The sequence below is a fragment of the Bos javanicus genome, chromosome 18 (assembly GCF_032452875.1).
Source record: "Bos javanicus breed banteng chromosome 18, ARS-OSU_banteng_1.0, whole genome shotgun sequence".
NCBI lineage: Eukaryota > Metazoa > Chordata > Mammalia > Artiodactyla > Bovidae > Bos > Bos javanicus.
In genome coordinates this window covers 14,267,551-14,281,619 of record NC_083885.1, presented here as the reverse complement: position 1 = coordinate 14,281,619, position 14,069 = coordinate 14,267,551, and the positions used below count along the sequence as shown (strand labels likewise).

The window sequence follows — 14,069 nt, the reverse complement described above, 5'->3', positions numbered from 1 at the left end:
CAGCTTAGAGGCGGCCGCTCGTCTGGAGGGTGGGCCTCTAGCCCCCTCACACCCTACTGTCCTCGCTTGGCCAGCCCTGAGGAGGCAAGTGTCCAGGGTGAGCTATGGTTGCATCCACAGCCCCCCGGGTCGGTCCACCTTGGGGCTGGGGCAGCCAGGACCCTTGACCTGCCCCATCCAGGCTCTGAGCAGGGAGCCCCTCCTCTCAGAGGGCTGCCCAGCAGTGACCTCACTCTTGAGTCCTCCCCTGGCCTCCGGCATGTGCACGGGCAGCCTTCTGGAAGTGCCAGCCCAGCCAGAGACCCTGGGCCCGGGGGGCAGCGGTCAGGAAGCAGGGTCGTCTCAGAGGGGATCACGTTCCAGGGGAGCCAAAGACCCTCATATGGGGCACCTCTCCTGAGGACGTGAGGTCAGAGCTGAAGACCCAGGAGGGAAGGGGAGATGGGGGGAGGTGGGGGCTCGGAACCACAGCTCTGGGTGTAGGGGTGGGTGAGGAGATGGGTGTGGTGGGAGGAGGGCTGGGGGTAGGCCCCGGGGAGCCCCATGTGCAGTGGAAGCTGCTGAGGGTTCAGGCGGCAGAGGTGATGCCTGTGCACACCCTCACGGGCTCCCTACTACCCGCCAGCTTCGTCTGGATTCTTTGCACGACTAGAGAGAGGCCCGTGCACTCTGTTCCTTGCAGTCGTCACACCACCCTTGCTCTTCCCTGAGGCCTCCGGCACGCTCTGCTTTGGATCTAGGCCGAGGCCAACCTCAAGAGCAGGGTTCTAGCACTTGCATTGCTTCATAAACTGTTCTTGATTGCATTGAGAGCTCACCATCATCCATTACAGAGGAGTAGAAAGGCTCAGAAAGGTGAAGTGACTTGCCCTACATCACACAGCCAGCAGGCAATAGAGCCAGACTCAAACAAGATTCAACATATGTGAGGCTTCCTGCACCCGTGGCCCCACTGTGTGCAGCCCAGGGACCCAAGGCCCAGTGTGGGAGGTGGGGATGCACCGCCACTAACCTGCAGCCTCCATCCACCTGGGTTTGATTCCTCTCCTGCAAGGAGAGTTCGCATTGATGCAAACCAGTCCTTGAAACCCTGCGGACTTGCATGCCCTGCAGGGACGCACCCATACATGCTGTGTGCCCTTAGCAGATGGCTGCACCTCTCTGTGCCTATAAAACGGGGCTGGAAGCAGCATTCCCCGTGCTGGGTTTCCTGAGGATAACAGGAGCCATGACTCATCTGCCAAGTGCAGGCATGTCTCCTCCATAGGTAGGCAGCCTGGAGCTTCGCCCTCAGGGTCCGTGGACACCTGAGGGATGGGTGAGAGGCTCCATGAGACACAGGCACACTCAGTCCACCCCTCCCCTATGCCCCCTGAGCCAGGGTCTCTGGTCTGCTTCACCTGTGACACTCCAGCGAAGCCCCAGTGTGGAAGGGCTTGGAAAGGTCAAAACAGGCCATGTCCCCAGCGTCCCAGCCTGGCGTCCTGAGTACCCTCCCTGGACAGCCTGCTGGCGGGACTGCCTGCCCCAGGGTGGCCTGGTCAGATGAAGGGCTGGCCAGGACAGGCAGGACTGCACCCCACAGGGGTGGCCCAGGGCCTGTGGCGCTGGCCACGTTTGCCTTCTTTGGTTGTCACTGGGGACTGGCCACCGGCCCTGCAGCCAGGCATGGTGTTGACAGGCCCGCACAGCTGCAGCGCACGTGTGCCCGGCCATCAGCTCTTGACAGGCGGCGGCGGGGGGCAGGGTGCCTGGCGGCGGGGGGACAGCTGAGGGCACAGCAGGTGCTGTGCGGCCCGGTGGCTGCCGGTGACCGCCTGCTTCCCCCTCTGTGGGGCCAGCGAGGAGGGGGCTTTCTGCTCCAACCCCAGGGGCCCCGGGGTGCTGTGGGTGTCTCCTTCCGGTATGGAGGATGTGGGGGCAATGAAGGAGGTCTGCTCAGTCTGGGACACAAACATTTTATTGTTGCAGTCACTGTCCATGGAGGCAGGTGGCCCAGATCACATGGGGCCCCTGGGAGGAGGAGGGGAAGAAGTGAATGGGTTGACAGGTGTCCAGCCCAGCCCCGTCACCCCCTGGCTCCCGGTGAGACCCCATCAGGGTTAGCAGGATGGGCAGTGGCGGGGGTGAAGGGCGGGCAGCACAGGCTTGGCCAGTTTGTAATGGGCGGGGACGCCCACCTGTAGTCCCAGCTGCCCTCCCAGGTCTCTGTGGTCGCCTGATGCTGGCTGACGCTGAGCTGGGGTGGGAGCGGGTAGGGTGAGGGGCGGCCCAGAGGCTCGCTCCCTCCCCCAGCTGAGAATACCTAGGCAGCTGCTGCCTCGGGATCGTGTGGACGGTCAGTCACCCAGAGGCCTTTTCCCAGGGCCTGCTCTGTGGGCCCAGGGGCTCGGGGGCACGTCAGGCCGGGGTCTCTCCATGTCTCCACCCTGTCTCCACACCCCTGACTCCTAGCAGAGCATCCGAATCTTTGACACAGCGGGATTCTGTGGAATCTTTGACACAGCGTCCGGGGCAGGACCTGCTGCTCTGTGGACCACACTTGGATGGCCAGGCCTAGAATGGCCTGAAACCGAATGTGTCCTTGGCCTGGCTGGTCCCCAGGGGTTGCCTGGGCCAGGAAATGGTGAAAATACAGGTTCCCGCCTCCCAGTCTTCTCCCCGGGGAAGACCCCCAGACGTGCCTTTTAGCCTCTGCTCTAGAATGGATAATGCTAGGGTGTCTCTGAGCGGGGGTTCCCCTGGGATCCTATTAGGAATGCAGAGTCTCAGGCCAGCCCCGCACCTGCAAAATCAGAAATGGGGGTGGGGAGGTCGTCCACACAGGCCCTCCAGGAGCTTCTAATTGAGGAAGTGGGGGCACCACAGCCTCAGGGGGTGCCCCCAACTCCCTGGTCTGCAGTTGAGAAAACCCAAGCTCCCAAGGGCCACCCCCACAATGAGAACCCCAGGCCTGTTCTAGCTGCCCGGGTTCTTGAAGCTATGCCCTCCAGTGCCTGAAATCGGCTGACCCATCCTGCTGTCTGATCCCAGGTGGGTGGGATGCCAGCCACCTGTGAGCACACCTGAGGCTTCTCCAGGGCGGGCTGTGGGCAGAGTGTCCCCTGCCCGGTCTCCAGCTGCTTGAGGCCTCACCCAGGAACCAGGTGGGCCTGGGCTCTGCCAACCCCTCTACCCCTTGGCCTGACTAACCTGTTCTCTGTCTCTTTCTTCCGTCCCCCACCCCCGGTGGTGCCCACAGCAGACAGGAAGGAGAAGGCCACCGCGATGCCCGACTCCCCGGCCGAGGTGAAGACGCAGCCCCGGGCCACGCCCCCCAGCATGCCGCCCCCACCGCCTGCCGCATCCCAGGGGGCCACACGACACCCCTCCTTCACGCCCCACACAAGTGAGTAACCCCAGGGCTGGGTCTCAAGGGGGCACTGGGGTGAGTCACCTCTGGGGGATCCCTTGAGTCGTTTGAGGTCCGACCTTTCACCTGGACCTGTAAATGCCCCCTCGTTGGGCCTTTGAGAGGGAGGATCTCATTATGGTTCAGACCCAGCTCTTCTACTTGGTAGCTGTATGGCTTTGGGCAAAGTTCTTAACCTCTCTGGGCCTGGCGTTTCTCACTGGGAAAGCAGGGCTGGCTGTGGCCCTGCCTCACTGAGCTGCTGTGAGGATGAGTGAGTTAATAGTTCTCAGCAGGGTGGGCACACAGTAAACCTTCCATCAAGGTTAGCTGCTATACCGGTGCTCAGACAGGGACGAGGACTTCTCCGTGGTCACACAGCAGACTACTTGCATGTGGGCGAATCCTGTTTGGCCTGCACCCCCTGAAGGGGCAATTGGAGGCATCTCTGGCCTTGGAAGAGCTCTGCGGCCAGTCCTGAGCCAGGTGTGTGGGTGGGCCAGGAACTGGGTCCGCAGGGCCTTAGCTGCCAGCAACATGATAGGCAGACCATACCCCAAGGTGGTGCCTCACTGGCACTGGGCCATGGTTGAGCATCTTGGTGCACACAGCAGGTATAGGTGGGCTTGCGGAGTCCACAGCCACCCCTGAAGCCCTGGGCCTTTGAGTCGGAGCAGTTGGGAAGGAGACCCCCGGCTTGTGCTTGTGTGGGGGACAATGTTCCCTGTCCCTAAGACCAGGGGCTCAGCAATGTGTCCTAAGTGTTTCTGGGCTTTCCGCGTGCCTTCCCACCCACACATTCAGAGGACAGAAAGCCCTGCACTGGGGCTCCCTTCCCCAGGCTTTGGACCCAAATGAAGCCCCTCCCTGGAGCAGGAATCTCAGTTCCTCAGCCTGGTGGCCCCTGGCCACCCCCAGGTTCCTCAGGCCCCACCCCGCTCACTGGGGTCCATGTCTCTTCCCAGAGCCCAGGCCCTGGCCTGGCTCCATCTGTTCCTGGTTGTGAATGGTGCTGGTCCTGCCATCAGAGGCTGGGCAGTGGCCCCCATCTGGACGAGGGGTCCAGCTAGGTCCCTTGCTGCAGGATGCTGGTCTCTGCTGGTAAACAGGAAAATGCCACCTGCTCCCAGGTGCGGCCAGCTGAACACAGGACTGTCTGGCACAAACAGTTCCAGCACCTCTCCCCAGTGGGGTCAGTCTGAGCCAGGGGCCCCACACATGATGGACACTGGGATGAGCCCGTGTCCCCACACTTGCCTCCTGCCTCAAGACGGGGCCCTGCCATCCACCCCTGGGTGCCCGGCCTGCACTGGCCACACAGGAGGGGCCAGAGGTGGCCAGACTTGGCTCACTCACTGTTCTCACCTGGGGACTCTGGCCATCCGGTCACCCCTCCCTCTTCTCCAGAAGAGTCAGTCCTCACCTTGGGCTGAACTGCGGGCCGATCTCTGTCTACTGACTACAGCTGCCCTGTCCAGCCTCACTGGTAGAGAGGTGAGGCTCCGGCCTGGCCGAGTTTCACCCGCATCCATGCAGCCCAGGGTGTCCGTGCAGCCCAGGCGGGAAAAGGAATTTTCCTGACGGGGCAGCAGCAGGTCCCTCTGGGATGATGACGCCCCACTCTGTTGTCCGGTTCCAAGTGGGAGAGACCAGTGGACCCTTGGAGGGTCTGGCCAAGGGCTCTGAGCCAGGGTCTCCGATCCTCATGGGCGTGGCTCTGTGGCCTGCTTTTCTTCTCAGTCCAGGAGCCCATGTTCCGGAAGGCGCTGGTCTGGGAACCAGATGTTCCAGGTTGTGGATGGGGCTGGGGTGGGCTGCCACCGGGCTTGGTGAACAGATATGCAGTGGCAGGCCCGTGTGTGGCGTGGGGTCCATCCCCTCTGGCCGGGGTCCTGGCTCTGTTCAGAACATGCAGGTTGTGAGAGAACGGGTCTTTCTTCTCTAAGCCGACACCTAGTTCCCTCTGGCCGCTGGGAGCTTTTGTCTGAGTGTCAGGCTGCCTCTGGGGTGGCCTCAGGTTTGTTCCCTAACCCTTGGAATTCCCTGAAAGCAGGATGTTAACGTGAGGTTAACATCTCATCTCATCTGTGCACCTGGCTGGTGGTGCCCAGCGTAGATGGATCCTCTGCACTCCGCGTAGATTCCTGCCAAGAACCTCCCCCGCTGCCCCAGGACCGACCTGCAAGCCAAGCTGACCAGGGACTGACTGGGAGCCACAGCTTGAGGGCTGTGGTTTTTTTCTTGCCCAGTGACTGCCCTGGGCACAAATTTATTTTGGAGTTGAAGCTGTGGCGTGGCCACAGGAAGGTGGCAGGAGTGCCAAGAGAACTCTGGGGAGGGATGTGAGGAGCCATTCTGCAGCTGGGAGGACCCTTAAGGGGCAAACACTCCATTTTGCCCTTACCCCCTGTGACAGGGGGCACACTCTCTGTTTTTGGTGGTACGGCTTTTCTCCTTGTGGCTTTTGTCCACTGACCTCAGCTCAGACAAATCAAATCTCTCTTCCTGTTTGGTGCTTCCACCCTTCACGGCAGCTCAGACCTGGCCTTTGTTTTGGAACCACCATTGGCTTGTCTGTCGATGGAAACCCCAAGCCCCTCAGCCTGGGCTCCAGGTCCCTGAGGATGGTGCCAAGTGGGATCACCGGGCACCTTCCAGAAACAGATGTTTAAGAGCCAGGGTGTCCTCTCATGCCCACGAGGAGCCAGAATTCCGGTTGAGCCCCAGAAGTTCCCACCAAAAGTGGCCCCAGGAGATCCCTGATCCACCCATTTCACAGATGAGGAAGCTGAGGCCCAGAGAAGGGAGTGGACTGGCCCTAGGTGATGACAGAGGCCCAACCCCCAAAACGCTGTCGAGAAGCAGGGGAGGGGCTGGCTGCAGACACCCCCCCGGGCAGGGTCTGGAGCCCAGCCTCCTTCCTCACAGCGTGTTTTTCTTATTTTGCTTACAGATCGAGAGGACGGGCCTGCGATGTCTCTGCCCCATGGCCGTTTTCATGGCTGCTTAAAATGGTCTATGGTCTGTCTCTGTAAGTAAAATAACAAAAACCACTGGTCTCCCAGAGGTCCTTGCCCAGTGCCCACTGCCCTGTCTGTGCCCCCTGCATCTGCCATGCTAGGCCTGCCTCCCTTAGGGAACAAGGGCCCAGGGGCAGACCAGGAGGACTGAGCAGTGGGGTCTGCAGCCCACAGACCGGGTTCACACCCAGCCCTGCCGCCCACACACTGTGACCTTGGGCAGGTGGATGGCCTCTCTGAGCCCCCATCTCCCTGACTCAGAACTGGGCGAATCAGGCGGGTCCCAGAGTTGCAGAATGGTTGAATGCCAGTAGCAAGTCTGCAGCCTCTCCCAGGGTGGACCCCGCTCTTACCCTTCCAGGCACTATGTCCTCGGGCAGGGAACCCCACCTGTAGAAAAGGAGTCATGGGCCCAGCGCTGAGGCAATGACACGGAGCCCCAGGGTGCTGCTGGTCATGTCATGGGAGTCCCTGGCACATGCAGGGTGCTCCACGGGTATTGGTCACCAGTGGACATTCCCATCACAGAGCTTGGGCTGCAGCTGGTGCCATAGGGGAGGCTCATGCAGGGTGATGCTGGGAGTGTATCAGCCTGCACGTGCAGCTATGTAAGCCCAGGTGTGTGACCTCATTTGGGGCCCGGCGCGTCCATGCAGCTGCGGTACTGCCAGGCCTGGGTGCTTTGTGTGGCCAGGAGGATGGTGCCCGAAGGAGGGTGGGGGGCTGGCGGGAGGGGCTGTTTTTGATGCCTCATCCTAAGCTCCCCCTCACCCCGCCCAGGCTCTGGGCCTGGGGGAGCCATGGGGGTGCTGCTCCATGCCCCCAAAAACCTCGGCCGGGACACGTGTGGTCTATCTTAGTAACACACCTGTTGTGGGAATGAAAGCACTTGTGGCCGGGGGTTATTTTCGGCGTCTCTTTAGCAAGCTGCTGAGACTGCCCGGCAGCCCGGGAGGGAACTCGGCGAGCGAGGGCAGGCCAGCCACGGGAGGACCAGGCACCGAAGGCCAGCGGGTAAGGGCGCCACAGAGAGGCTGGGCCAGGGGCCACCGGGGGGGTGCCCAGGCGGCGGGGCCAGCCACAGGTCTTTGAAGCCCCTGGAAGGCCAGACCCCAAGTGACGGCCCAGCTCTGCTGCGACTGACCAGGAGGCCCTGCTGCGGTGAGGTCCCCATGCAGCAGGCCACCCCCAGCCTGTCTGGGTGACCGCCAGTGGCTGTCATCAGTCCCAGTCGGGGTGTGTGTGTGTGTTGGTGTCCACCAAGGGGATCAGTGGAGCTCTGAAGGGACAGAGAAAAGTAGCACAACTGTGGGGTCTTCTGGTCCCCGGATCCTGGGAGAGGATGAGGGACGGGGCCCTTCTTGTCTGTGTCTGGAGCTTACCCATCCCGGGCAAGAGGGATCCCCGGAATGAGGCACAATGTCCTCAGGGTTGTCCCCGAGCCAGGGTGTCACCTGTGGGTTCTAGAAAGGGCTCCTAGGGTCCCCCAGCCCATCGGGAGCAAACAGAGTTCAACCCGTACTGCGTCTCCAGGGGAGGGAGCAGCAGCACCAAGGGCCAAGTGGAAGATGGGGCCGAGGGGCAGAGCAGGCCCCCTGCCTACAGCCAGCCCTCCTCAGGACATGCAGGGGGCACGTCTGTTTTGGTGCTGAACCTGGCCTTCAATCAGTGGTTCCCAGACATCTGTCAAGTGGGGGCCAGTTCTGGATGAGCGATCACTCAGCACGTGAAAGCAGTCAGGTCAAGCATTTCCAGCCCCTTCTGGTGGGAGAAGGATGACCTGTGTTCTACAAGCAGGGGCATGAGACAGAGGAGGCCAGAAACCGTCCTCCCGGCCCCGAGACCCCACCTCTGGCTCGGGCCAAGGGCCATTTGCAGATGAAGAAACTGAGGCCAGGACCAAGTCTCTCCCCCACAGCACATCTGGGCTGGTTCGGGACGTCCACTCCTGACCAGGGCACTTGGGGGGCAGGGCCATGTCAGCCTGCCGCTGAGGAGCGGCACGGTGCTGGGGCACCTGAGGGCAAAAGGCAACCTTAAACAATGCATTCAGGGTGCAGGGACCGTGAGGCCCACCGTCTGTGGATTAGGGGGTGGTCCCTGACCTGCTGCTCAGTGAGGGGAGGAGGGTGTTTGCGGGTGTCGCTGCAGGCAAGGGGTCATGGAAGCTGGAGATGTGGGCAGAGCCAACCAGACAGCAGACTCGGGGTTAACAGGGTGGGCCAGTTCCAGAGCCCAGGGGGGCTGGAGACAGCAGGAACTCTGTCCCCTGGGCCTGCAGGGGCGGTTGGAGCCGGTAACAGGGACCTGGAGAGCCAAGCCCTGGGAGAGCCGAGGCCCGGGGCAGAGGGGCAGGCGTGTGGCCCCACCTCACGTGCTCCCGCCCTTCCAGGCTGGCAAGGCCAAGACGGTCCGCAGAGGTCACCCCCAGAGCCAGGGCAGGATGGCAGGGCTGTGTGGTCTGGAGGGGCAAACTGACACTCCTGCCATCCAAGGTGGCCAAGTAAACAATGATTGTAGGTGGTTGTTCTGGAGGGGCCACTTCCCAGAGCCCAGCTCAGCAACGTCCCAATCGTGAAGGAAAGGGTTCCTGCTCCCTCATCACCAGGGGATGCTGGAGCCTCAGAGAAATGCAGCCCTGAGGGAGCAGCGGCTCTGAGCACCCCCAGAATCCCCGCCATGAGGTGTGAGCGCACGGCCTCTGCACAGACCCAGCCAGACAAGGCCCGGGGAGGGTTGGGGACAGGGTAGGGGCAGGGCCAGCCTGGGAACCACAGCAGAGCGAGTGAGAGGTATGCGTGTGCGCATATACGTGTGCTGTGTAGGCACGCACATGCGTGCACTCTGTGGGCATGTATGTGTGTGTGCACCATGCGGGTGCATGTGTACTGTGTTGGTGCATGTGTGTGCACCATGTGGGTGCGTGTGCACCATGTTGGTGCATGTGTGTGTGCTGTGCAGGTGTGTGCATGTATGCATCATGCTGACATGCACGTGTTCACTGTGCAGGTGTGCACAGGTGTGTGCTGTGTGTGCGCGTGCATGCGTGTGTGCTGTGGGGCTGCACTGCATCATGCCTATGTGCACACACAGGTGTACATGTGTGCAGGTGTGTATGGGGGTGTATGCTTGTGGTGTCTGTGTGCCTGTGTGTGAACATACATACATCTTTGTGCATGTGGGGTGTGCACTATGTCCATGTGCACTTACATGTGTGTGTGTGGTGCATATAGGCCTGTGTGCAAGCATGTGTGTGTTGTGTGTACGTGTGTGTATATGTATACGAGCATGAGTGCACGTGTATTTGGTATGTTGTAAGAGTGTGCGTGCAAAGATGCTAAGGGAGGGAGGGCATGGGGAATGAAGGGCATGTGTGAGGGGGAGGGGCACGTAGGGAGGAGCTGGCGGGCAAGCACACTCAGGCCGAGTGTGCAAACTTGAAGGAGCAGATTGCAGAGGTGTGAGTGACCGCTGAGTTTATGAGCTGCGCTGCAGGACTCCCAGAGGTGTCCATGTCCAGAGCCCCCTCCCCTGTCATCAAGGACCCTGGAAGCCCTCTACCCCTGACCTCTGTGCAGGCTCTGAGGCCAGGAGACAGGTTGCATGTGGCCAGGCATGGGAGGACTCCCTGCCCCTGGGGATAGGCTCCCCTGAGCTTATGGTCCTGCCCCAGGACCACTTCACAGCACCCTAGTGTCTGTCACTCTGGGACCCACTGTGCTGCTCCCGGAGCTCTGCACAAGCTCATCTAAGACCCCTCGGGTCACCAGCCTGTCCTCCACACACAGCAGGGCCCATGGGCACACATGTCCGCCATGCAGCAGCCCCTGCCAGCATCCAGCCCAGCTTGTCCTGGGGTCCGGGCTCCTCTGGCCCACCCTGAGCCCCGTCAGCCTGGCACTGGGGCCCTCATGCAGGCAGTGGGGCCTGTGTAGGCACTGGGACACAGCCTGGGGCCATCATGGCGGGTATGAGGGTCACTGACCTTCAGGGGAATGAGAAGATGGGCCAGCAGAGCCTGATGGAAGGGAAGCCCCTCCACCTGTTCACGGAGATGCATGGGTGCCAGGCAGTGGGAGGGCCCAGGTGTCTCCGGGTATGGAGGGCCTGACTACACAGCCCAGAGCAAGGCCAAAGGACAGCTGAGCGGGGGCACATCTGGAGGGTGGCCACTCTCGGCTCCTCCCTGCACCGGAGCCCCAGTCTGCATGTATGTAAAGGGTGTCTGTGGAGTCCATGGCGCTCTGCTGCATCCTCACTCCCTCCCCCCGCAGTGATGAATGGCAGCAGCCACTCGCCCACAGCCATCAGCGGCGCCCCGTCCACACCCAACGGCTTCAGCAATGGCCCGGCCACCTCATGCACAGCCGCACTGTCCACGCAGCAGCTGCCCCCAGCCTGCGGGGCCCGGCAGCTCAGCAAGCTCAAGCGCTTCCTGGCCACCCTGCAGCAGTTCGGCAGCGACATCTCCCCAGAGATTGGGGAGCGCGTGCGCACGCTGGTGCTGGGGCTCGTGGTGAGTCGGGTGGGGATGCAGTGGCCCTAGGCCGGGCCAGCCTCGGTCTCTGCCCTCCCCTCCCCAGGCTGAAGCCAAGCGTCTTCTTCCCCAGAACTCTACGCTGACCATCGAGGAGTTCCACTCCAAGCTCCAGGAGGCCACCAACTTCCCACTGCGGCCATTTGTCATCCCTTTCCTGAAGGTAGGGACCAAACCTCCTCCCCACCCTGAGGCCCCAGGAGGCCTGAGTCTGTCCTCAGCCAGCTTAGATCAGCCCCACCCTCAAAACTCTAATCCCCCACCCCCCAGGGAGAGCAGTGCTAACCCGTCGGCTGATTGCTTCAAACCTGCTGCTGGGCTGGAGCCGTCCTCCCCTGACCCCAGGCTCTGACATACAGCTCCCAGGACCAGTCCTGCAGTTAGTGGCCAGGACACTCAGCCTCTCAACAGCTATGTTCTGAGCAACTGCTGTGTGCTAGCCAACCTGTCATAGATTCTGTGGAGCTGCGGGCAGGGGGCATTTCAATGAAGGAGGAGAGCGGGGAGCAGAACCTTCCAGGGAGCAGGGAGCATGCCTGCAAAGGCCCTGAGGCAGGGGTAGGCCTGCAAAGGCCCTGAGGTGGGGGATGGGGGTGTGTGTGTGCCTGCTGTGTTGCGATCCTGTGCCTGGAACAGTGAGGGGATCAGGACAGTGGACAGACCGCAGGCTTGTAAGTGAGCAGACAGATGGGTAAGACGGTGTCAGTTGGGAAGCCACCTGATGTGGTCATCAGGGAAGATGAACAGTGGCCCAGGGCCTTTCGGCAGGAGCAGTTGATGTTGGGTTGGTGGCAGCTACACCAGGGCATGTGAGCAATGCATGCTTCTGGGCCCCCACCCAGACGCCCCGAGTCAGAATCTGCATTGAACAAAGCATCGAGCAAAGCTTTTGCACAAAACCAGGAGTGTGCGTGCAGACAGCATCAGACCCAAGTCTGCCCTGCAGGACTTCTCAGGGCCTTCACTCCCCTGTGAGCACCGCACATCCCCCAGAGTGGATAGAGACAAGGTGCTCCCCAAAAGTATTTGACCACAGGCGCCTCTGCTCTCTCACCTCCCCAGGTCAGGTTCCACAGCGCACTTGGGAAGCGTCCGCCCTGAGTGTGGCTGACATCCCCGCCTCGGGCTCTTGTTTCCTGGGCCACAGTGATGCTCACAGCCGTGGGTTCATCCCTCCATGTGCGCTGTGCCCTGGTGGGGCCTGCCTTCCAGGGGACAGGCCAGAGCAGATGTACTCAGGTTCAAGCCCTGATCCTGCCACTTAGCCCCTGTGGTCCTGGGCCCGGCGAGTCCCACTAATGGAGTGCCTCCGTGTCTGTGGTTGGAACTTGGGAGCCATTCTTTGGCTGTTGGGAAGGTGGTAGGGAGCGATCAGGCAAAGAATTTGACATGTGCTCCATTCATCTGGGGATTTCAGGGGTTCCACAGACAGGTGTCCCCTGCAAGACTCTTCTGCAGCTGCCCCCACCAAGCCCCCAGGAGCCCTCAAGGGGCGACACAGACGCTGCCACTGTGCCCAGTTAACAAGCAGGGAAACTGAGGCCCCCGCCTGTGGAGGGGTACTAAGATCCATCGACTCCAAGCCCCCCGGCCTGCACAGGGTGTGCCCCAGGCCCGCACCTTGCTCCGAAGGGACCCCACATCATGCCCCCACATCCGCTGCCTCCACTCTCCTTCCTGTCCTCCGCCCACACCCTGCTGAGCTCACGCTGAGCTGGGCCCAGGCTTCCCCATCTGGCAGTCGTTTGCATTCATCAGGAGCCCTTCCCGCTCCTCCTTTCAACTTACTGCTGACTCCTCGCTCCCCATCTTTGGGGACACCGTGCGCCTGCTTCTGTCAGATCAGATATTTACAGCAGATGTCGCCCCCCCATGTCAGCTGCCCACGTTTATCCAGGAGCAGGGAAAACACGACACATCCCCGCTCTCACCCAACCAGGCCCACAGCCTCCTGCCCCTTGAGCTCAGCCACCCCCTGCCTCCTCTCAGGGACACACCCAACCTGGCACCGCCTGCCTCGGTGTCCCCTCTGCCCACAGCACAGCCATGGGGCTGTCAGGACTCTGGTGCCCTGACTGCCCTCCCAGTAACGGGCAACTGGGGTGAGGGAAGTGCTGGCCACACTGAATGCCCATGGCCCTGCCCAGGGCCCTAGACCAAGGTGCTGTCAGGGACAGAGTCTACTCGTCTGCCTGACATGGGGCTTCTGGGCAGATCAGGCCTGTTCCCTGGTCTTGTGGACAAGGCACCAGCCAGAGCCCTGCCCAGGGAGTGCCCCTCCCCTGACCCCCATTCACTGTAGAACACTGGCCTCTTCAGAATGCAGAGTGCCTTGGGGAGCCTGCAGGGTGTGCCGGCCTGCTGTGGGGGGGCTCAGTTTTCCCGCCTGTGACCTGGAGCAGCAGGGACAGTGCCTTCCAGTGAATTGATGGCCCCCCAGGCCCACCATGGTGCACCTGCATGGTGGCTCCCCGGGCCATTTCCCAGGAAAGAGGCAGGAGCTGCATCCGGTCCACCAGGCTCACAACCAGCTCTGCCCTTGGGTAACTGAAACCCCCATTTCCCAGTTCCCTCCCGGGTCCCTTGGGTGTGACCACCCACCTCCCCAGGTGGGACTGGTCTTAACTCACACGAGGAATGGGAGGAGCCACAGCTCGCAGCTCCAGCTGCAGGTGAGGCAGGAATCAGAGAAGTTAAGTGACCTGCCCACAGTCACACAGCATAGCCAGGGTGGGCTGACACAGGGCCCCCAGTCACGCAGGCTGTGTGTGCAGTGGAGATGATGGAAACATCATAAACCCTCGTTACATGAGAGACATCTGCTCCACTGACACCGGCCTGAGTTCCCCTCTGGGAAGAGGGCAGGGTGGAGCCTTTGATCAAGGGGCAGAGCAGCATTCACATCTCAGTGAGGCATCCCAGGCATCCTGAGTTCTGGAGACAGCACTCGGGCTGCTGTCTTGGAGGGACATGAGGCTCCCCAGTCTCTACCCATTTCTTCCGGCCTGGGGTCCCTGTTCCCCCAGCCTGGGGCCCCAGGAGCCCTGCATCCTCTCCTGAGCCTGACACTCTGCGTGGCTGTGTGGTGGGCTTTCCAGAAGCCGGGAGATGCCACCCACCC

General features: G+C 61.6%; 1 protein-coding gene across 5 annotated transcripts in view; it reads left to right on the top strand.

Annotated features, from left to right (window-relative positions):
• CBFA2T3 (CBFA2/RUNX1 partner transcriptional co-repressor 3) overlaps positions 1–14,069 on the top strand; it is a 78,128-nt gene that overhangs the window by 53,931 nt on the left and 10,128 nt on the right. For 2 of the 5 annotated variants that reach the window (XM_061387003.1, XM_061387008.1), the window contains exons 2-5: positions 3,242–3,388; positions 6,345–6,422; positions 10,686–10,927; positions 11,022–11,111. In XM_061387003.1, coding sequence (XP_061242987.1) covers positions 3,242–3,388; positions 6,345–6,422; positions 10,686–10,927; positions 11,022–11,111 — 557 coding nt within the window. Of the gene's footprint in view, positions 1–3,241; positions 3,389–6,344; positions 6,423–7,334; positions 7,426–10,685; positions 10,928–11,021; positions 11,112–14,069 lie in introns of those variants that run through there. The other 3 variants (XM_061387005.1, XM_061387007.1, XM_061387004.1) reach the window with 3 other exon arrangements.